The 22,523-nt window shown below is 47.0% G+C and overlaps 1 protein-coding gene across 13 annotated transcripts in view; it reads right to left on the bottom strand.

Moving 5' to 3' along the window:
* The window catches only part of SLMAP (sarcolemma associated protein), a 92,867-nt gene that overhangs the window by 58,559 nt on the left and 11,785 nt on the right, over nt 1-22,523 (bottom strand). The window contains exon 1 of one of the 13 annotated variants that reach the window (XM_032209264.1): nt 5,457-5,560. The exons of the other annotated variants lie outside the window; for them this stretch is intronic. Coding sequence (XP_032065155.1) covers nt 5,457-5,477 — 21 coding nt within the window. The 5' untranslated portion in view covers nt 5,478-5,560. Of the gene's footprint in view, nt 1-5,456; nt 5,561-22,523 lie in introns of those variants that run through there. 13 annotated transcript variants of the gene reach the window in all.

The raw sequence follows: 22,523 nt of genomic DNA, 5'->3' as shown, positions 1-22,523 counted from the left end.
TTTTTGCACTGTGCAGGCCTCCCAAACCCTCTGCATCTCTCCTTTTTTGTGAAAAATGGGGCATGCAGAAAGTTTGAGAGGCTTGCAAAGTGCTCCTGGGGGCTGGGGAGGGCAAAAACAAGCGAAAATGGGCCATTTTTTGCTCATTTTTGCTCTCCCACAGGACCCAGGAACACTTTGCAAACCTCCAAAAGCCTATGTATGCCTTGTTTTTTTTGCAAAAAACAGTTCCCAAACCCTCTGCACGTCCATTTTTATGAAGGGGGCAGGGTTTTGGGAGGCCAAAAATGCTGCATGTATAAGATGCAACCAGATTTTCATCTTCTTTTGGGGGGGGGGGAAGGTGTGACTTATACTCTGAAAAATATGGTATGTTTTAATAAACATTATTCTAATACAAATGAGTTTATAGATATAGATAAGTGTTGATTTTTAAGATTTACCTTACCTTGCCATACTGGTTCAGAATTTATTCTATTTATAAATTGATCTATTTAGGATAATAAAATTAACTTAGGGTCTGCTTTGTTTTTATTTACTAAGACATTTTACATCGCAGAAGCAAGTTTATTTTTCAAAATGTTAGATTCTGTTTCTTTACAGCATGCAAATTTTTGTTAATCAGTATACAGTGATGTTTTTAAATTACAGTTTTCAAAAGATTTTAAAAATCAGTTGTAACAAGACCATATTGAAAACCAAGTATGTGTGTACATAACTGTCCATATAAAATACACATTGAATTCCTGCTGTGTTTATTAGCTTAAAATGTATTTATATTATGTCCTATATGTTAAGATTTTTAAAAAGATTTTATATTTAACTTTTGTAATCATTTTCCATCCTGTCTTTTGCAACTTAAGCATTCCACCAGGAATATGAGTAATTAATTGGAAACAGAGGCAACTAAAGAAGGGTGCGGCCTTTCCAATTATAGTTCTTAGTGCAAAAACGCAACAAGAATATCTTGAAAATGATGTGTTTCTTTAATGATGTGAATAATTTCCCTTATAATCAAAACAAAAATACTTAGGAAACAAGATTTTACTCCTTTATCACAAATAATTCTTAAAGAGAAGAACTACAACTTCCTCACATGTTTTTGCTACCCAATAAAGAAAAAGTCCCTAAAAACTGGGTACTGTGTTCATGGGAAATATTCTATAAGAACTTTATAAATAGTTTTGTGGAATAACTATTTTCCCCTTTTTATGCTGTTTCATATAACAAATATACCTATTACCTATTTTCAGCACAAACAAATAAGGAGTAACAAGGTTATATAAAATGGCCATATCATTCAAAGAAAGCAATTATCTCTTAATATTTAAATATTTACATAATACTTAGAAGACTGGCTAACATTTTAGAAGAAAAGATGGCAAAATTGAATAAAAGACAGCAATGTGATGCAGCTGATAATAAGACATATTGATTATGTATAAACAGAAGAATGGAAAGTAATTGTCTCTCTCTACTTTGCTTAAAAAGGCTTCACTTAGTATAGCATATCAATTCTGGGCACTGCTATCTAAAAAGGATGTTAAAAAACTGCATTTACAGCTGTTTACAACATCCTGAGGTCATGTGATCATGCTTTACAATGTTTGTTGGAAACCTGCATTTATTTCCGGGTTTTGACAAAAAACAAAAACAAAAAAACCCCACCCACAGCAACCACTGCAAAGCTGGTTGTAAAATCAGTTGCAGTCACATGGTGACCAGAATGTCTTACAACCATAATTTTGGCCTCAATTATGATCGTAAGTTAAGGGTAGTCCTGTAAAAAAAAGGAATATACATAAAAATATTAGTCAATGAAAAGATCTTTAAAAAAACCAAAAAAAACAAAAAAACCCAAACCTATATGGGTGGTAGGGATCAGGGAGGGCAAGAGCCATAACAGATAAAGATTCTCAAAAAATGATATTGTTAATCAATGGGACCAGAAAGTGATTTTTAATTGTTTTTCATACTTACAACTATTGCATCACCCCCTTGGTCATGTGATCAAAATTCAGATGCTTGGCAACTGGCTCATATTTATGACGGTTGCAGTGGCCCAGGATCATATAATCACTTTTTGTGACCTTCTGACAAGCAAAGTCAATGGGGAAGCCAGATTCACTTAACAGACATGTTACTAATTTAATAACTGCAGCAATTTATCTAGCAATTGTGAAAAAGCAGGCTGTAAAATGGGGCAAAACTCACTTAACAACTGCCTTGCTTAGCAAAGGAAAGTTCAGGGTCGATTATGGTCCTAAACACCTAAATACTGCCTGTACAGTAATTCAATAAAAAGGTGATCTGGAAGCGACTGTGTGAAAGACCTTTGGAATCAGGAGCAATTGGGGTACTAGATGAACTTGTACAAATTTTGGTTTTCTCTTAACCATGGTTGCCACTTACTTTTTGAGCAGGAGCTGTGAGTCCAAGAGGTCCCCAAGATTACATAGAAGTCCCAAATGGGGAAGCATGACCCATTAAACAACAATGATGGAATATCCCCAGAACAGGATGGCCCTAATAAACACAGGCATTCAGTCTTGTCAGGATTGAACCTATTTCTGTTCCTCTCAATTCAGACCAGCACAACCTCCAGATTTTGACAGCACTGTTTGATCAACTCAGGGTCTATATGCATGGGGTACCATCAGCATATTGATGTTAAATGGTCCGAAATCAATAATTAACCCCACCCAGCAGTTTCATGTTAAACAAAAAGGGAATGACAACCAAGTGTGAATGTCTCTCTGCCAATCCACACCAAATGAAACCAGCCACTATCAGTTCTTCAAGGAAGACCAAGCTAATATCTCCCCTTTATTTTTGTGGGAACTGCAGGAGAGTTGTCTGGGAAGTTTACTCATTCTTGCCCATACTTGGGCCCTTTGCTACTTTTATCTGATTGTTATCTTGGCACAGGCTCTTCCTCCTTCCCTCAGGGTCCTGTCTTCTTTGCTTTATAGCCACAGAGGAAGGAGAAAAACTACAGCAAAATAAGTGGAATGTTGGTACTATCTGACATGTTGCTTCTCGGTGGGTTGCGGGAGGATCCAACAATGGGATTATCATGTCCTTTATCTGCCCAGAGACTGAGTCATTAAATTGTAGCCACTCTCTCCTTGGCTTCAGTTTCAACGAGGATGCAGCTGGGTACAAATGATATAGTGGAACAAAACCCTGTGTAGGGTCCCAGAATTACAGACCTACTATTTACAGGGCGGGTTTGGATCCTCCCGCAACCCACTGAGAAGCAATGTGTCAGGTAGGACCAACGTTCCTTCTCCAGTGTAGTTGCGGGAGGGTCCAACAATGGGACATACCAAAGTGGCTGTCCTAAGGGTGGGGAACTGACTGGTCCAGAGTTCCCGATGAAGTGTGCACTGTTTGAAGAACCCTCCATCCGAAGGAAGCCTCCATCAATGCAAAGGCATCGAGCCTATAGTGCCATATGAAGGGCTATGGTGAAGCCCAGGCAGCTGCCCTGCAGATCTCCTCAATAGGACCCTGGGTAACCCACGACGCTGAAGCCACGGCGCTTCTGGTTGAGTGGGTTGTACTCCCACTTGGCACTGGTAAATCCTGAGCCTTGTGCTATAGATGCCCTCAGCCAACGACCTATGGCTGAAGGGGTAACCCTGGATCCTAGGGTTGAATCTTGGAAGGATACAAAAGGAGCCTCCGTTCTCCTGAGAGAGGCAGTCTGTTTTATATAGATATGGAGTGCCCTCCTAATATCTAATCTATGCCACATCTGTTCCCTATCATGTGAAGGTCCCGGGCAGAAGTCAGAAAGGATGATCTCCTGAGCTTTATGGAATAGAGAATTGACCTTTGGTATAAAGGTGGGGTCTAGGCAGAGTACCACTGTATCTGGGTGGAATATGCAAAGGTCCACCCTGACCAAAGAGCGCCCAGCTCTGAAATGAGTCTAGCTGATGTCATAGCTACCAAAAACACTACCTTAAGAGTCAAAAACTGAAGGCTAACTGTCTTCAAAGGTTTGAAGGGCTCCTTTGTGAGAGAGCCTGTAGAACCGTGGTCAAGTCTCGGGGGGGGGGGGGAAATCTATGAATTACTGGTCTAAGATTGGCCGGCCAGATGCTCTCATCCCTTACCTGCTAACATGGTAGACAGCACTGCCACCTGTCTGCGGACAGTGATGTGAGAGAGAAAGAGCCAAGAAATTATGTTCTACCTTGGGCTGGACTGAGTTGAAACTGGGGCCAAGGAGAGTCAAGGAGGCGTGGCTACAATTAAATGACTTAGTCTCTGGGCAGATAAGGACATGATAATCCCATTGTTGGACCTTCCCGCAACCACACTGGAGAACTTTAAGGTTCTTTCCAACACTAAGTTTCTAAAAGAAATATTGAATGTTAAAGACTTATCACTAGATACATAACTATCACAATGGTTAATTTTTTACCATCCGGAAGTGGGCAGGCAATAGAATCTGTTTTCAACAGGAAGCAAAATGTCATCCCCAAGTCACATTACTTAATTTTGGGAGTTTGGCAACTGACACAGATTTACGACTATAGGACATTAATCCAAAAACCACTGTAGATTGTTATTATGCTAATAGCTGATCCCATCTGCCCTGCGCATGCTGCTACCTCCCTGGCCATCTTTTAATTCGTATTGCAGTACTTTCATCATTTATTTTTGCTCTTTTATTGTTTTATATTTACACTTTTTATCAATTTAAATTCTACAATTGTACTATTGTAATCTGCCAAAGTAACCCCATGCCAAGATAAATTTAATAATAAATAGATTAAAATAGATTAAAACACAAGCAATAACACCACTAAGAGCCAGGTGGCTCAGAAACTGGGCTAAGGAAATTGTCAACATATTGGCAAAACCACAGCCATGCTAGACCTCCATCAACAACCCAGCCCAAGTGATTGGGAAGCAAGATCTTAACAGCCTTCTGCATAATAGTATCAGGGTCAGCTATATCTTGAAAGGGATACTATTCCACAAAACAGAAGCCATGATAGAAAAGAAATGCTTCTTGGGACCCACAAGATGCTGCTGCTTCACAAATGGGAACTAAAGCACACCCACTCTGTCAGATCTAGAAGGATGTACTGAAACCACTAGGGATAAGCAGTCCACAAAGGGTTTTAGAGGGCAACTAAGATCTTGAAATGAATCCAGAACCCCTTTTAAACCAGTTCTACTCATATAGCAATAATGGCATATTGTAGTATATCAAATCACAAAACACCACTGTTTTATACCAGTTTACACTTCCAAACACTCATCAAGGACAGTCACATGTCATGCATGTTACAACAATTTAATCAAGTGATGACTACAGCACAGGTGACCATGAAACTGCACATTACAATTAAGGAATAAATATAATTGGCACACAAGATGTAACTATACAAATTGGCTAGCACACTATACAAACTGAATAAAAAATTTTTGCAAACCTTCCCGATCGCAGATACCATCTTCTCTTTGAGCAGGAGCCACAAATCCTATAGAATCCTTGAACTGTACACCAATTCTGCCTCAAGAAATATGTTTGTCCCCCAGATTTTCATATGTCAGTGATGAAGTCTAGGGATGCTGTTTACCATAGCAGTAGAAGTCATGGGTTATAGCAGCACAAGTCCTATGGGTTTCCCTGAGCAAGGATTTTATGATAGATTAGATATGAAGTTGCATATCTAAGGATGTCAGCACTGACATAGGGCCATGAAAGTCATTAACGGAATAATCATCTTACCAATGGTTGTGGCCAGACATATCACAGTCACCAGGTCAAAAGTAATCAGAGAATATATATTTCCTGCTACTTTCTTCAAGAAGTGCCTTGGCCAAGAAGTGCCTTGGTTCAGAGGCCAATATCCCTTTGGCCTCTGAACCAGAAAAAATACTTTTAAACACTATCTTCTTCTCCACTGGCCTAACAGGCAACAGATTTAAACATTTTAAGTAATTAGTATTAGGAGGTACAGTATATTCTGCACATCAGGCCTTAGTTATTAATTTTCTACCAGTTTTATTTTACAGCTAGTCTTCTTGGTGAACTAAGAATGAAAAACAATCTAACTAGTTGGGTTTAGGTGTTTTCACAGCATAAATGACTTGGTGAAATTAAGTTCACCATAATTGTGTGCATGATCAGTTAATTTTAACTGTTAATTTTCAATTAATTTTAACTGTTCTGAGTTAAAATTAAAGTTGTGGAGATTAGTTGACCTTTTTCTTCTTATCACAGACTCACTCTACAGATTATCTACGGCTGCTGAGTACAATTTTAACTAACTAGCTATCCACTAAGATCCAACTTGGTATAGTGGTTAAGGCACTAGACTAGAAACCTGGAGACTGAGTTCTGGTATCATCTTGGGCACAAAGCCAGCTAGGTGACAATTGACTAGTCACCTTCTCAGTCCTAGAAAGGAGGCAAAGAAAATTAATTTCTGAAAATTCATGCCAAGAAAACTATAGAGACTTGTCTAGTTTCCAAGTTTCAGATATGACTGAATCGCAGAACTAAAAAGGAAAACTACATTTTCATACTATTAAGTGCACACTTAACTAGCATGTTAATCAGAATGTCATGGATAATATTTTTTCAAATGTTTTGCTGAAATAAAGAAAGTTGTCATCATACCAATATTTTAGCCCCACTTTGGTACTATTTTGGGCCAATCACTTTCCCTAGACCAACCACACTGGCTTGTTGATGTGGGGAAAACAGAAGATAGAAACATTAGGTATATGCATCCTAAATTTTAGGTAGGCTAAAAAATCAAGTAATAAAATATTTTAAAAATCAAGATCCTTACAGAATGATTGTTTTACAATCTGTTCTAAAATCTTCCCAGATATAAATGTTACTGGTTGATCTGTAATCCCTGATTATTGTTTCCCCTTTTAAAGATAGTAGTTTTTCTCTTCCAATCATACATCTCTTCAGTTAGCTAGAAATTTTAGCATATTCAAAAGAAAACAAGTATTCCTTTTCTTGTATCAAATTTCAATCCTTCCCCTTTTTATCTTGCTCTTCATAATCACAGAACACTTAAAATTTAACTAAACTATAAGGTGAGCATTTTTCTTTTTATGCATTGCCTATAAGCATTTGAGATTACCTGTAAGCATTTGTTTCACTGAGCAGCAGATACACTGATTTTTTCTCATCTTTAATATTAACTTTATATCCCACTTTCTACTTTAATTTTCAAAATTTAAATATAGATTATAAGCATATTATACAATACAATAACAGAGTTGGAGGGGACCTTGGAAGTCTTTTGGTCCAAACCACTGCTTAGGCAGGAAACCCTATACCGTTTCAGACAAATGGCTATCCAACATCTTCTTAAAGACTTCCAGTGTTGGGGCATTCACAACTTCTGGGCACATGCTGTTCCACTGATTAATTGTTCTAACTGTGAGGAAATTTCTCCTCAGTTCTAAATTGCTTCTCTCCTTGATTAGTTTCCATCCATTGCTTCTTGTTCTGTTCTAATGTGCTTTGGAGAATAGTTTGACTCCCTCTTCTTTGTGGCAGCCTCTGAGATATTGGAACACTGCTATCATGTCTCCCCAGTCCTTCTTTTCATTAAACTAGACATACCCTGTTCCTGCAGCTGTTTTTCATGTGTTTTAGCCTCCAATCCCCTAATCATCTTTGTTGCTCTTCTTCGCACTCTTTCTAGAGTCTCCTCATCTTTTTTACATCGTGGCGACCAAAACTGAATGCAGTATTCCAAGTGTGGCCTTACCAAGGCATTATAAAGTGGTATTAACACCACGTGATCTTGATTCTATCGCTCTGTTTATGCAGCCTAGAACTGTGTTGGTTTTTTTGGCAGCTGCTGCACACTGCTGGCTCATATTTAAATGGTTGTCCACTAGGACTCCAAGATCCCTCTCAGTTACTATTATTGAGCAAGGTACCAACTATACTGTACCTGTGCATTTTGTTTTTCTTGCCTTACTTTTTTCACCATTGAATTTCATTTTGTTAATGCCCAATGTTCTAGTTTGTCAAGATCCTTCTGTATCTTAAACCTATCTTCTGGAGCATTGGCTATTCCTGCTATCTTGGTGTCATCTGCAAATTTGATGAGTTCCCCATTTATCCCCTCATCCAGATCATTGATAAAGATGTTGAAGAGTACTGGGCCTAAAACAGAACCTTGGGGTACCCCACTGCATACCTCCCTCTATGTAGATGCAGTTCCATTGAGGACTACACATTGAGTGCGGTTGGTCAGCCAGTTACGAATCCATCTGGTGGTGATGCTGTCTAACCCACATTTTTCTACTTTATCTAGTAGTAGGTTATGGTCTACTTTATTCAGCCTTGCTGAAGTCCAAGTAAATTATATTGATGGCATTCCTCTGGTCCACTAATTTTGATTAGGTGTTGTCTACTTTCAGGTAATTATATATTTTAAATACATAAGATTGTTCAGCAAAAACCTTTATATAATTTAAACATATAAATTCAGAAAATAACTATATGGAATTCTTGTTGCTCTCTGGATTTAGTTGTTTGTTTGCAGGCATTTCTTCTCTGAGCTAAATAACAGATAATGATGGTAACTGCAAACAATCAAGCATAGAGACCACGTCCATTGAACTCCAAGTTACAGATATCCTTTTCTATTGGAACTATATGCTAAAATATACAAAAAGACCGTTGGCTTACCTGAACGGTCGTTCTCGGGGCACTGCGAAGAGAGCCCAGATGCTGGGTTAACACAGCCTATCTGCCCTTGGACTGAGTGATGTTTTTCTTGACCACGCCTCCCTTTGCCTGCACATGCTCAATTCGAAAACGAAGGAACCGTCCTGTAATCAATTACAGTCAATACAGCCACATCGTTCAAAATACAAACACCCGGGTGGGTTTGGGCTCTCTTCGCAGTGCCCCGAGAACGACCGTTCAGGTAAGCCAACGGTCTTTCTCCAGTGCACTGCTCAGAGAGCCCAAATGCTGGGACATGCCCAAGCTATTGAGTCCCAGGGTGGGGAAGCGCCGAAGCCTCTGGCATTTCAGCCACTCTTTGTAATACTCTTCTGCCAAAGGAGGCTTCGGCTGAGGCAAAGGTGTCAATCTTATAGTTTCTAATAAAGGCCGTGGGGGCCTTTAATAAAGTTTCTTTAATATAGTTTCTAATAAAGGCCCAGGTGGCCGCTCTACAAATGTCTAGGATAGAGGCCTGGGTTGCCCAGGCTGCAGACGTTGCAGCGCTCCTGGTGGAGTGAGCGGTGATTCGTCTCGGAGCCGTCTTGCCCTGGTGCTCATATGCCAGTTTGATGCAAGCACGTAGCCAACGTCCCACAGTGTGAGAGGAGACCTTGCGGCCCAGGGACGCAGGGAGGAAGGAGACAAAGAAAGCCTCTGACCGGCGGTAGTCCTTTGTTCTCTTTACATACGTGCGCACGGCCCGTCTCACGTCCAGCTTGTGCCACTCACGCTCCTTAGGGTGAGAAGGATGGGGACAGAAGTTGGGCAAAATAAGTTCTTGAGTCCTGTGAAACAGGGAGTTAATTTTCGGAGCAAATGACGGATCAAGTCTCAATATTACTCTGTCCGGGTGAACTACGCACAAATCCTCCCTGACAGAGAGCGCAGCAAGCTCGGCTACCCTGCGAGCGGATGTAATGGCCACCAGGAAAGCGGTTTTGATGGTGAGGTAGCGCAGACTGGTCTTTTTCAAAGGCTCAAATGGGGCTTTGGTCAGGGCCTTAAGCACAAATGGAAGATCCCATGACGGATACCGGTGAACAGTTGGAGGGCTGATGTTCGCTGCTCCCTTGAGAAAGCTCTTGATCTGGGGGAGCTGACTCAGCGAGCGAGAGGAGCCCTTTGCCAGGATGGTAGACAACGCTGCAACCTGGCGTCTGAGGGTGCTGACTGCAAGGCCCTTATCCAGACCCTCTTGCAAAAAGTCTAGGGTCTGGGGGATCGAGGCTGAGGAGGCCTCTATGTTCCTAGTCTTGCACCACCGTGAGAAGGCGGCCCAGGTGGCATCGTAGATTCTAGTCGTAGAGGGCTTCCTGGACGCTTGGATTGTTCGAATGACCTGGTCAGAGAATTTTTGCTTTCTCAGGAGCTCCCCTTCAAGTGCCAAACGGCTAGCTGCAGCCACTGGGGCTCCGGATGGGTGATGGCCCCCTGGCTGAGGGCAATCTTGTCCCGGGGGATTCTCCAAGGTCTTTGAACTGAGAGGCTGACCAGGTCTGCGTACCAGGGCCTTCTGGGCCAGAAGGGAGCCACCAGAATGAGGTCTGCCTTTTCAGTCAGGAGCTTGTTCACCACTTGAGGGATGAGCGGAAGTGGAGGGAAGGCATACAGAAGTCCCTGAGGCCACGCTGACCTCAGAGCATTGGTTCCCTCCGCCTGGGGCGAGTGGTAGCGACTGAAGAAGCGTGGGAGCTGTGTGTTGTTGTGTGTGGCAAACAGGTCTACCTGTGGCTTGCCGAACCTCCTCAGGATCTGCTGGAACAGGTCCGGGTGCAGGCGCCACTCCGAGTGGTCGATGCGTTGTCGGCTCAGCCAGTCTGCTTCCCGGTGGCTTACGCCGGAGATGTGATCTGCACTGAGAGAAGCCAGATGACGTTCCGCCCACCTGCCCAGCGCTTCTGCCTCGAGCATGAGGGCCTTTGATCGAGTGCCCCCTTGCCGGTTTATGTGCGCTTTTGTCGCCACATTGTCTGTCATCAACAGTACATGAGCCCCTCTTACTAGAGATGCGAACTTTCTCAGCGCTAGGCGAGCTGCCCTCAGTTCCAGCCAATTGATGCTGTGGGCGGCCTCCCTCTGAGTCCATCGGCCTTGGGCTAGGTGGCCCTGACAGTGGGCGCCCCACCCCAGGAGGCTGGCATCCGTGGTGACAACTAGTCTCTCCGGCTCCTTGAACAGGCAGCCCTTCCTGACTGCCTTGGACCTCCACCATGCCAGAGACCGGATCACCTTTCGTGGGAGCCGAACCCGCCTGAGTGAGTTGCTGTTCCTGGCCCTCTGCACTGGCAGCAGAAACCACTGCAGCTCCCTGGCGTGAAGGCGAGCCCAGGGAATCACCCCCAGGCACGAGATCATTATCCCTAGGAGCTGGGACAGCTGAATGATGGGTACCGACCTGGCAAGGCTGCAGTGCTTCACTCTGCGTCTCAGGTTCGACAGCCGGTCTGGCGAAAGAAATACCTGGCAGGAGGTGGAGTTGATGACCGCACCCAGGTGCTGTATACAGGTGGATGGTCGGAACTGGCTCTTCTCCATGTTGACAGAGAAGCCATGGTACTGCAGGGTCTGCACAGTTAGAGAAACATCGCGGTGTGCCTGCTTGGTGGTGAGAGAGTGAATGATTATGTCGTCTAAATAACATTCCAGACGAACCGGATGGTTGCGGAGATGAGCCGCTAGCACTGCCAGAATTTTGGTGAATGTTCTGGGCGCAGATGATAGCCCGAAGGGAAGAGCCCTGTACTGGAAATGCTTCCCTTCCGCGTAGAACCTCAGGAACCGCCTGTGGGCCACATGGATGGGGACATGCAGGTAGGCCTCTTTGAGATCTATTGATGTCAATAGGTCCCCCTCCCTCACACAGCCCAGGATGGAGTGGAGTGACTGCATCTTGAACCTCTTGTAAGCCAGATGCTGATTTAGGCTCTTGAGGTCCAAGATGGCCCTCCACCCCCCTGAACTTTTGGGCACTAGGAAGAGGATCGAATAGAAGCCCCTCCCCTGCTGATCCTTGGGGACTGGCTCTATCGCCTCTATCTCTAGGAGATGGCAGATTTCTGCCCTCATGCGTTCCCTCTTTTCTGGGTTCCTGGGGGTAGGACAGCGGATAAACTTTCTTTGGGGAAAGGATAGGAAGTCCAGGAGAAGGCCCTTGCGAATGGTGTTGAGGACCCACTTGTCCGATGTTATCTCCTCCCACCTGTCGGCATACAGCCGTAGCCGACCCCCGATGGGGGGATCCCTGTGACCGTCACTTTCCCTTACGAAAGGGCCGGGATCCACCACTGTTGTTTCCTCCTCCTCGGAATGGTCTCCGAAAGGAAGACTGGGATTGGTTGGCACGAGCCCCGAAGGATCTGTCTTGGTGCCTATCCCCCCCTGCCTGAAAGGGCCTCTGATAGGAGGAAGGGTGAGAAGATTGCCCTGTTTCCTGGCTCCTGTAGGGTCTCTTACGAAAGGACCCCGCCCCTTTCCGGTCACCCCTTTTAAAGGTTGCCGGAAGGATCTTGCGTTTGTCCTTGGTTTCGGTGACAAACTTGTCCAGGGCCTCTCCAAACAGAAAGCCCCCTTTAAATGGGGCCGATGCCAGCTTCCATTTAGCCTTCATTTCGGCCTGCCAGTGCCTGAGCCATAGGAGGCGGCGGGAGGTGATATTGGAAGCTAGAGCTCTGGAAGAGAATTTGCTGCTGTCAAGGTGGCTTCCGCCGAATACTCGACAGCGGTAATAATCTTGGTTAGCTCATGGCGCCACCTAGATTTCCTGGGCGGGGGTCTGGACCTGAGTTGGCGCAGCCAGAATAGGGTGGCCCTAATAAAAAAGGAGGCAGAGGTGGATGCCTTGATGGCCCAGGCAGACGCCATGTGTGTTTTCTGACATGCCTTTTCTGACCTCTTATCTTCTGCCTTAAGTCCCTCTAGGAGCTCAGCTGGCAGGTTGGAATTGGAAGTCAGAGACACGATTGGGGCATCTACTTCTGGGAATTTGAGGATTTCCTCCATTTTATCTTCTACTGCATATAGAGTTCTATCCCCCCCACTGGGGTTGGTCAGGGTGCCTGGCTGTAGCCACTGGCGCCGTACCGCGTCCATAAATAGGTCTGGCACAGGAATAACCTCGGGAGTTTCTACTGTCTCTTTGAACAACCCATGCTTAAGATCCTTGGAAGTGGAATCCTGAGAGGCCTCAGGCCTGGAGGTGGGGCCTAACTCTGTGGCCGTCATGGCTTTGTGCAAGATAGACTTGAATAATGACGGTTGAAATAGGCCAGAGAATTTTGGCTTGTCAGGGGTGGGGTTTTCGTCTTCGGAAAGGGCGAAAATCTCCCCTTCTTCCTGCTCAGAACTTGATAACCCAGAGTGAGAGGGGCTTGAAGATGGGGAGGAGGATACAGGCTCCTTAGAGGTGGAGGCCCGAGGTTTGCGTTTCTCCTTTGGGGCCTTGCCCTTGCGAGAGCCCTTGCGCTTAATGCCTTCAGCTATCCCTTGGGAGATGGCTAAGGCAATTACCTCCCTCATTTCATCCGAGAGAGCAGGACTTTTCCCCCTTTTTTTCTTTTGCTTACTGGTCCTGCGCTGGCTAGGCCTGCCTGAGCTGGATCCACCCTTCCCAAAGGGGGAATTCTGGACAGAATCTCGTTCCTCTCCGATGGAGGAGCTAGGGGAGTCGGGGTACCCCCAAGATGCTTCAGGAGATGGATCCCTGGATGCATAGTTATCCCCAGACAAGAATTCACTGTCCCCGGGGGATTGGGCCTCACGATCAGGGGAAGCTGACTCCCTGCTGCGACGGTCTGGGCTAGGTTCTGGCTGAAGGGGCCTTGAAACCTCCCTGGGATCCACTGTGGCTCTTGGAGAAGACCTTTCAAGTGAGCCTTTGTGCCCTTTGCCTTTATTTACAGAGGGATCCAGCTTGCAGCGCTTGCTGGAGGGCCCCACCTGATCCCCTAAGGCCTCCCTGCATTCCTCAGCCATTTCAGGTCCCCACGAGGCCTGGGAGATAGCTGGAGTTGGGATGGGCACGCGCTGGCCTTTGCAGTCCAAAAGCGCTGGCAGAATCTCCAGGAGGGAAGGGCCGCCTTGGGGTCGGATTTCCTTCCTCCCACCGCCCTCGGTTCCCCGAGACTTAGCTTATTTTCCGGAGGGAGAGACTAGCTGGCTTCCCAGACTAGCCCCCAGCCTCCCCGCGGCGTTCTGCAGTCGTTGAGGGCTCGCTGAGGCTCCGTTGGCTGGCTGGGCTCTTCTTGCTGCCTTGTTCCTAGCACGCTCTGAGCTCTGCCGCTCTGCCCAGTGAGTCGGAGCGATCCAAAATGGCGGGGGTGCGCACGCAGCCGCTTCCCGCTCTTTCCAGCCCTGAAAGGCGCGCGAAGGCTCCAGCCGTCGCTGCTGTTGCCGGGCAAAATGGAGCAGGCGAGGGAATCCTAGCAATCCGGCTCACCTGCTTTAGAGCCTTCTCAGAGCCTTGCTGGACTTTTCCTCCCCCTGGGACGCCCCTGTTCCAACAGGGAACTTGGTTTATCCCACTAATTGCTCCCTTGCTAGCCAGCCCCCGCTGTGCAAGCCTTTTCAACCCCCTGCAGTGCTTGCAATTAGCAACAGCAGGGAAAACCCGGCAGCCCTTCTCTTAAAGCGACGGAAGCCTCACTGGAGGCAAATAGACAGACCTGATGTAGAAGTGTGATTTCCTCTATCTGAGAATTTAAACGTGGTCCAAATTGGGAAACTTTTTCCAGCCTTTCTGCTCTTAGACTGGAGCTCTCCCAAAACAGCCCTAACTCGGGCGGACTGAGTTTTCGAATTGAGCATGTGCAGGCAAAGGGAGGCGTGGTCAAGAAAAACATCACTCAGTCCAAGGGCAGATAGGCTGTGTTAACCCAGCATTTGGGCTCTCTGAGCAGTGCACTGGAGAATATGCTCCTTCTCCCTTGCCATTTCAAATGTATCTAACAAATTCATTTCCTAATGTTATATTGCTATTAGCAGTTATTCCTTGTTAATTGACAGTGTTAAGAAAAAAAAACACTGTCAATTTTTGAATGTTTCATCGGAGATAAGACAACCTTCTCTATTTGTGGAGGAAGAAACAGCTATGGATTAGTCCAGAAGGTCTATGATGCCTCTCCTCAAAAACATTTGATGCCATATCTTTAGATCCATCCCCATTCCAACCCACACTCTTTAAATGACTTTAGCCTTATCAGGTTTCTGCAGAAACCCATACTTTTTGATAAAATGAAAGCAACTGCATATAAAATCATTATCTACTATGTCCTTTTGCCCTAATGACTTGTTCCAAAAGACACAATTGCTTGCAATTTATTTCCTTGTTACTAGTCTCATCCATTATGATTTCTGTAGGGGGAGGGGGTTTCCACACATACATACAGACACACAAAAGACCCAAAAGAAATGTGCTACATAACCTGTCTTTGCTGTAATTAAAGTTTCATCCAGTTAAGTGGAATTATTTTATATGCAAAGCACTGAAAGCCTAAATAAATACAGATGCCTTTCCGTTTATAATTTCACAAGCACAGTGCCAGTCAATCTAAAATTCAGGGAGAAAAGATTAATTATTAGATTAAAGCATATATGTGTGTGTGTGTGTGTGTGTGTGTGTATGGGTATGGGTATGGGTATGGCTAGCTGATGAGAGCTAAATAGCTTGAAATAGATCTATACTAATCTCCCTTTATTTATTTATCAGCACAAATATAACAAATGTAACAAAAAGGCAACAGTAAAAAATATTGGGTTTCTGTCTGGATGGTGTCTTGTGACGAGCCGAAGGACAGAGAATGGAAGTAGTTATCTTCCTCCCATATTTGGGCATACCGGGGGGTTGTGACTATATATATATAATACACACACACTATATGTGTGTGTGTGTTTGTGTATGTATGTGTGTATGTGTATGTGTGTGTGTGTATGTATGTATGTGTGTATGTGTGTGTATATATATATACACACATACATACATACACACACACACACACACACATACATACACACACACACACACATACATACACAAACACACACACACATATAGTGTGTGTGTATTATATTATATAGATTATATATATAATCATATATATAGATTATATATGTAATCTATATATTAGATTAAACCAAATTGATGTAACTGTGAGAGGGATCTCCCATTTAAATATGAGCCAGCAGTGTGTAGCAGCTGCCAAAAAAGCCAACACAGTTCAAGGCTACATAAACAGAAATCAAGATCACGTGAAGTGTTAATACCACTTTAATGCCTTGGTAAGGCCACACTAGGAATACTGCATTCAGTTTTGGTCGCCACGATGTAGAAAAGATGTGGAGACTCTAGAAAGAGTGCAGAGAAGAGCAACAAAGATGATTAGGGGATTGGAGGCTAAAACACATGAAAAATAGCTGCAGGAACTGGGTATGTCTAGTTTAATGAAAAGAACGACTAGGGGAGACATGATAGCAGTGTTCCAATATCTCAGGGGTTGCCACAAAGAAGAGGGAGTCAAACTATTCTCCAAGGCACCTGAGGGTAGAACAGGAAGCAATGGGTGGAAACTAATCAAGGAGAGAAGCAACTTAGAACTGAGGAGAAATTTCCTCACAGTTAGAACAATTAATCAGTGGAACAGCTTGCGCCCAGAAGTTGTGAATGTCCCAACACTGGAAGTCTTTAAGAAGATGTTGGATAGCCATTTGTCTGAAACGGTATAGGGTTTCCTGCCTAGGCAGGGGGTTGGACTAGAAGACCTCCAAGGTCCCTTCCAGCTCTGCTATTGTATTGTATTATGGTCCATGGCTTCATAAAACTTCAACTCAGCGGTGAAATCCAGCAGGTTATGACAGGTTCTGGAGAACCAGTAGTGGAAATTTTTAGTAGTTTGGACAACCGGTAGTGGAAATTTTGAATAATTCAGAGAACCAGCAAATGCCACCTATGGCTTGTCCCAGAGAGGGGATGGAATGGAGATTTTGCAGTATCCTTCCCCTGGAATGGGGTGGGAATAGAGATTTTGCAGTATCCTTCTGCCACACCCACCAAGCCACACCATGCCCACCAAGCCACGCCCACAAAACCTGTAGTATAAAAAATTGAATTTCACCACTGCTTCAGCTCCTTCCTATTATAGATTTAGAATGGGAAACATAGCATTCAGGTAACAGAGGCTAGCCTCACAATGAAATTCCCAAGCCTGTCAAGGTGCTGTTAACACATGGAGCTGCATAAGAAAGAGCTAAGAGAGTTGGCAAGGTCCCAATCCTATCTGGAGGATTGTAGCAAGAATGGCAATGACAATTTCCTACGTCTGGTTGAAGCTGTGAGTTGGTCATACTCCTATACCCTCTATGTTTCACAGCAGAGCAATATTACAATTAGTGATCCCAGTACAAGAAAACAAAGCAAGAGTAAGGAGAACAGGTGAATTTTCCAGAGTGGGTTTGCAGGATGGTCCAGTGATGGTATTATCACAGCCAATTGGCCTTGAGACTGGGTTGAAGCTGAAGCCACGCCTCTGGGCTCCTCTCCTCTGACTCCAGTTTCAATCCAGTCTGGCCAAAGAGAGGTTGAAATTTATTGACTCCTGATCTGATTTACCTTTTCTGGACCATCCTCGACTCAGCTTGCTTCCTTCTCACAAGGAGACCCTTCCTTCACCTCCCAGTAAGTCCCTGCCGATAGCTGTGTTTTTTTTCCAGCTACTCAAGGGTTAAATCTCAAGGCTTGGAGGCTCCAGTGGCTGGGTCGCTGTCCCAGCAGCCATTTTGACCAGCGACCACATGGAGCCTTGAGCGGGCAGATTGGAGCCGGTGGGGGCTAAAGGGCTCTGGTTTCCAGCCCAACAGCCCAGAAGCCTAGTACAGAGCGCGCCTTGCTGCAGCAGGATTAAAAGAGGGCGCAGAAGAGCGCAAAGGCTGCAGAAGCCCCAAGAGCGACAGAAGCGGCTGGGAAGGTGCGCAGCGGCAGCAGACTCCCTAAGAAGCCACGACAACCCTGAAACAGGCCCTTGCAGCGCTTAAAAGATTAGGGCCTGCAGCGAAGGAAGTGAGGACCGATATCCTTCTGGCTGCGGGGTAGAGGTGAGGAGGGAACCACAGGAAGCACGAGGAGTGGTCGTAAGTAGCTGCGTGATAGCGGATAGATCCCCTTCCCCCCCATGTCCCCTGGAGAAGGGACTTCCTCCAGGCAGCGTCCCACTGCTTCTTTCAGGAGGCTTAAAACCTCAGCTGACACTCGCCCTTCCCGTGCCAGCCAAAGAGACGAAGCTAGGAGGCACACGGCTCTAGTGAGAACCTTTTCCAGGGCAGAGAGGTTGAGGGCTCTGCAGGGCAGGATCAGCCCCTCCCCCTCCAGGTTCAGATCACCCTTAGGGGGTCTTTCTAGGCAGGATTCTCCCCCTAGGTCATCAGATTCCTTGAGGGAGTGCAGTGGGGGCGCCCATTCCCCCCCCTTTCCATGGAGGATCTTGACCAAGTAGAAAATCAGGCTGAGTTTCTTTCTCAAGAGACACAGTGGGGAGGGAGAGACCTATCCAGGACTTTCCTGGCACCTATCCCCAGCCTTAATCAGGTGCCAGTGGGACCCAGCTGGGGTTCCTTAGATATGGAGGATCTGCCTGTTGGCCTCCAGAATCTCATTGAAAGAGCCATTGCCTCAGGTGTGGCTACAGGCATGCAGCATCAAGTGCCTTGGCCTGTACCTCAGGGAGAAGTCATGGTCCCCAGTTCTTCATCATCCCAGCCACGTGGCCCGACCCTGCCAGTCTGTCTTCCTGGGACCCCTTCCCTGGTGAGTGAGGGGTCAGTCTTGGGGGACAAGGCACAGTGAGACCCAAATCTCTCTGAGGATGAGGAGTATCTGGAGCCTGACCCCCCCTGCCTTCACTGAGTTGTTCCCGCCTACCCTATTTCCGGTCCCTCCTACACAGAGCACATGTCATGGCACACCTGGGGGGGGCAAGGGGACAAAAGAAGGGGAGCCGGCGAAGAAACCCCAGGGCCCGGTCTATCCCGAGCCAAAAACTGTTAAGGAGGAGATCCCAGCTCCCAATTTATTCCTGGAAATAGTTAGGAGGCAGTGGGAGACACCCGGGGTTTTCCCTACTCCAGGCAGTAATGACAGACGGTTCTATAACATTGAACCAGATTCCTCTCAAGCATTGCAGATGCCCTCTGTGGATCCACCTGGCCTTGTCTGCCCCAGCCTCGCTGGTACCCAAGGATGTGGCAGACAACCTGAAGGCAGAGGACAGGAAGGCGGAGATGATCTTCAGGAAAACCTTCCAGTCGTCAGCTTGGGCCATTAAGGTGGTGGCCTCTGCATCATTCTTCTGTCGTATGGCCATCCTTTGGATGGAACAGATCCTGGCGCGCGTTCCACCAGAGGATGTCCGTCTACACCAGGACCTAAACAAATTAGTGACAGTTGCTCAGTTTTTGGCTGACGCAACCTTAAAGGCTATGAAGCTTTCTTCCAGGGCTATGGCATCATTCGTCGTATCTCGTTGCCTCTTTTGGCTCCGAGGATGGCAGGAGGACAATAAGGCAAAGTGGCAGCTGGCCTCAGCAGCCTATACAGGGGGCTCCCTCTTTGGAGCTTCCCTTGACCCAATCCTGGTGGAGGGTAAGAACAAGAAAAAGGTGCTACCATCATCAACCAAGAAGGTGGAGCAGAGGACCACGCCCTACTACTGCTGGTCTGCACAGTGACCACAGGAGCAGGAAACTCACCAGAGCAGGTATCCTCCTGACAGGTCGGATAGGCTACCCGACAGGGGATTCAATCGGGACAGATCCCTCTTCCAGCCTCAGAACAAAGGGCCCTTTTGGGGAGGGTCGCCCCTTCCACCGGGGCAAGCAAGTCCCCTACGACCCTACCCATTGGAGGCCACCTGGCTCTGTTCGCAGATGCCTGAGCAGAGATTTCCACAGATACCTGGATCCTCAGTACTGTGACCTATGGTCTCCGTCTAGAGTTCCTTTCCTCTCCCCCCAATTGTTTACAGGTATTCCCCCGGCCAGGAATGTTGATAAGCATCTGCAGATGTGGAAGGCCATCCAGCACTTGCTCGACATTGTGGCCATAGAGGCGGTCCCTGGGGACCAGAGGGGCAAGGGGTTCTACTCTAACCTTTTCTTAATGCCAAAATCATCGAGGGGATGGGGAGCCATTTTAAACTTAAAACTCCTGAACCAATTCCTGGTATACAGATGCTTTAAAATGGCCTCTCTCAAGTCCATCCTGGCAGGGATTTAGGAGGGGGACTATATGGCATCCATCGACCTCACTGAGTCTACCCGCACATCCCCATTTTCCCTGAGCATAGGCGTTTCCTACGTTTCTCCTACCTAGGGGCTCACTTCTAGTTCAGGGCACTTCCGTTTGGGTTGGCTTCGGCCCCCAGAACCTTTACCAAGGTACTAGCGGTAGTGGCTGCCCACCTGAGGGAGATTCCCATCAGGCTCTTTTGTTACCTGGATGACATCCTCGTTCAGGAGGCGTCTCCTGCCCAGACTAGGTCAGATCTCCAGCAGGTCATTGATGCCTTCCGAGGCTTGGGGTTCTCGATTAATTTCGAGAAGAGTACTCTCTCTCCAGCCACCCAAATCCTCCACCTAGGGGCGGTCGTTGATTCCTGGTTGGGTCAGGTTTTTCTCTCCCTGGACCGCAGGTCCAGCTTGTTGAAGTTAATTAACCAGATCCGGAAGGATTGTTGTGTTCCTGTAGCCCTTCTTTCCAGCTTGCTGGGAAAGTTCATCTCATGCATCGGAATGGTCCTGTGGGCGCGACTACATGTCAGGACACTCCAATGGAGGCTGCTGCCATATCAGAGGGCCGATTCCAGCAACTCGACACTCAATGTACGAGCAACGCTGCAGATGCTGATATCTCTCAAGTGGTGGATGTCCCCAGCATTGCTCAGGGGCTGCGAATTCAGGGAGAAGGAGCACCTCATTTTGACAACAGAGGCCAGCCTGTTCGGTTGGGGGGCTACGCTAGGCTCCCAGCTGGCACAAGGCCGGTGGTCAAAGAGTGACCTTCGATACAACATAAATTTGCTGGAGCTCTGGGTGGTCCACCTCGCCCTACGATGATTCCAAAACTCGGTAGAAGGTCACCACTTCCTCATCTTAACAAACAATGTTGCAGCAAATGCGTATATCAATCGACAGGGGGGCACACGATCCAGAGCATTGCACTCCAAGGCGGTATCACTGGGATACTGGGCGGAGAAACACCTAAGTTCTATCGGAGCAGAACACATCACCAGCATCGACAACCATCAGGCAGACTGGCTGAGCCGGGAGACTGTAGACAACGGAGAGTGGAGTCTGTCCAAGGAGCTCTTCCAGAGGATCTGCCAAAGGTTCAGGAGACTGGTGGTGGACCTGTTTGCCACTCCGTCCAACGCTCAACTGCCATGGTTCTTCTTTCGGTTCCCAGCTCGAGGAACGGAGGTGGTCAACACCCTTCGCTCCAGGGGGCCAGTCGGGCTGCTGTACGCTTCCCCCCCCGTCTCTCCTTCCCAGGGTCATCCAGAAGGCAGTCAGAGAGCAGGTGGAGGTAATCCTAGTGCCCCCCTACTGGCCCAGGAGAGCCTGGTTCGCGGACCTGCTGAGCCTGTCAGCAGGGAGACCGTGGAGGGAGATGAGATTACTACAGGGAAAGTTGATCCACCCAGATCCACAGTGGCTCCAACTGGCTGTGTGGAGATTGAGCGGGAGCGCCTGAGAGGCACCCTCCCGTCCCAGAAAGTGATCAGAACCATCGAGGCTTCCCACAGACAGTCAACCAATCAGATTTATGATGCCACCTGGTTGACGTTTGTTTCCTGGTGTCAGGCTGCCCACGTGACCCCTACCAGGACCTCGGTACCCCAGGTGTTGGATTTCATCCAGGAGGGTCTGTAAAAGGGACTGTCCCTAGCTAGTTAGGAGACAGTTAGCAGCACTAGCCACGGTGATTCCTGGGGAGGGCCCCACTCCACTGCCTTGTCTGCCTTTAGTCAAGAGGTTCCTCAAGGGGGTAGCCCACCTTCATCCACCACCAGTCCATAGGTTTCCCACATGGCATCTTCCCATGGTGCTATGGGCCCTTATGGCCAAGCCTTTCGAACTGCTCCGGACAGTCAGCCGGCAGCTACTCACTTGTAAGGTTGTGTTCCTGCTGGCTATCACCTTGGCTAGGCGAGTATCAGAACTGGGAGCCCCCTCCTCCAGGGAGGATCTATGCAGATTTCACAACAACAGGGTAGTGCTTCGCCTTGACCCGGCATTCCTGCCCAAGGTGAACACGGTCTTCCACCGTGCCCAGGAGGTGGTTCTCCCAGACTTCTGCCCAGATCCGGTCAGGGAGCGGGAGCACAGGTGGCACCTCTTAGATGTAAGAAGGGCCATACAGATCTACTTAAGACGGATGAGTTCCGGAGGTCTGAGGCTCTGTTTGTATCGTTCCAACCCTCATCACTAGGGAAGAGGGTTTCCCCGTCCACCATTAGTCGGTGGAGTCACCTGGCCATTGCCCTCGCCTACGAGGTACAAAACTTGCCGGTTCCAGCTGGAATCACGGCACGCCCCACCTCGGAGCGGAACCACCTCGGCAGCCTGGGCCTCCCAGGCCCCTATAGAAGACATCTGCAGGGCAGCTACGTGGGCCTCCCCATCGCCCTTTATCCAACACTACAGACTGGATGCTTTTGCATCCTCTGATGCGGCATTTGGCCGCAGGGTCCTGCAACAGGTCCTGTCAGATGAGTGAGAGCCCACCCTATGGGACGGAAAC

The sequence above is a fragment of the Thamnophis elegans genome, chromosome 2 (genome assembly GCF_009769535.1).
Source record: "Thamnophis elegans isolate rThaEle1 chromosome 2, rThaEle1.pri, whole genome shotgun sequence".
In the NCBI taxonomy this organism is placed as follows: Eukaryota; Metazoa; Chordata; class Lepidosauria; order Squamata; family Colubridae; genus Thamnophis; species Thamnophis elegans.
The sequence above is the reverse complement of the archived record's forward strand: the minus strand, read 5'-3'. Positions and strand labels throughout refer to the sequence as shown.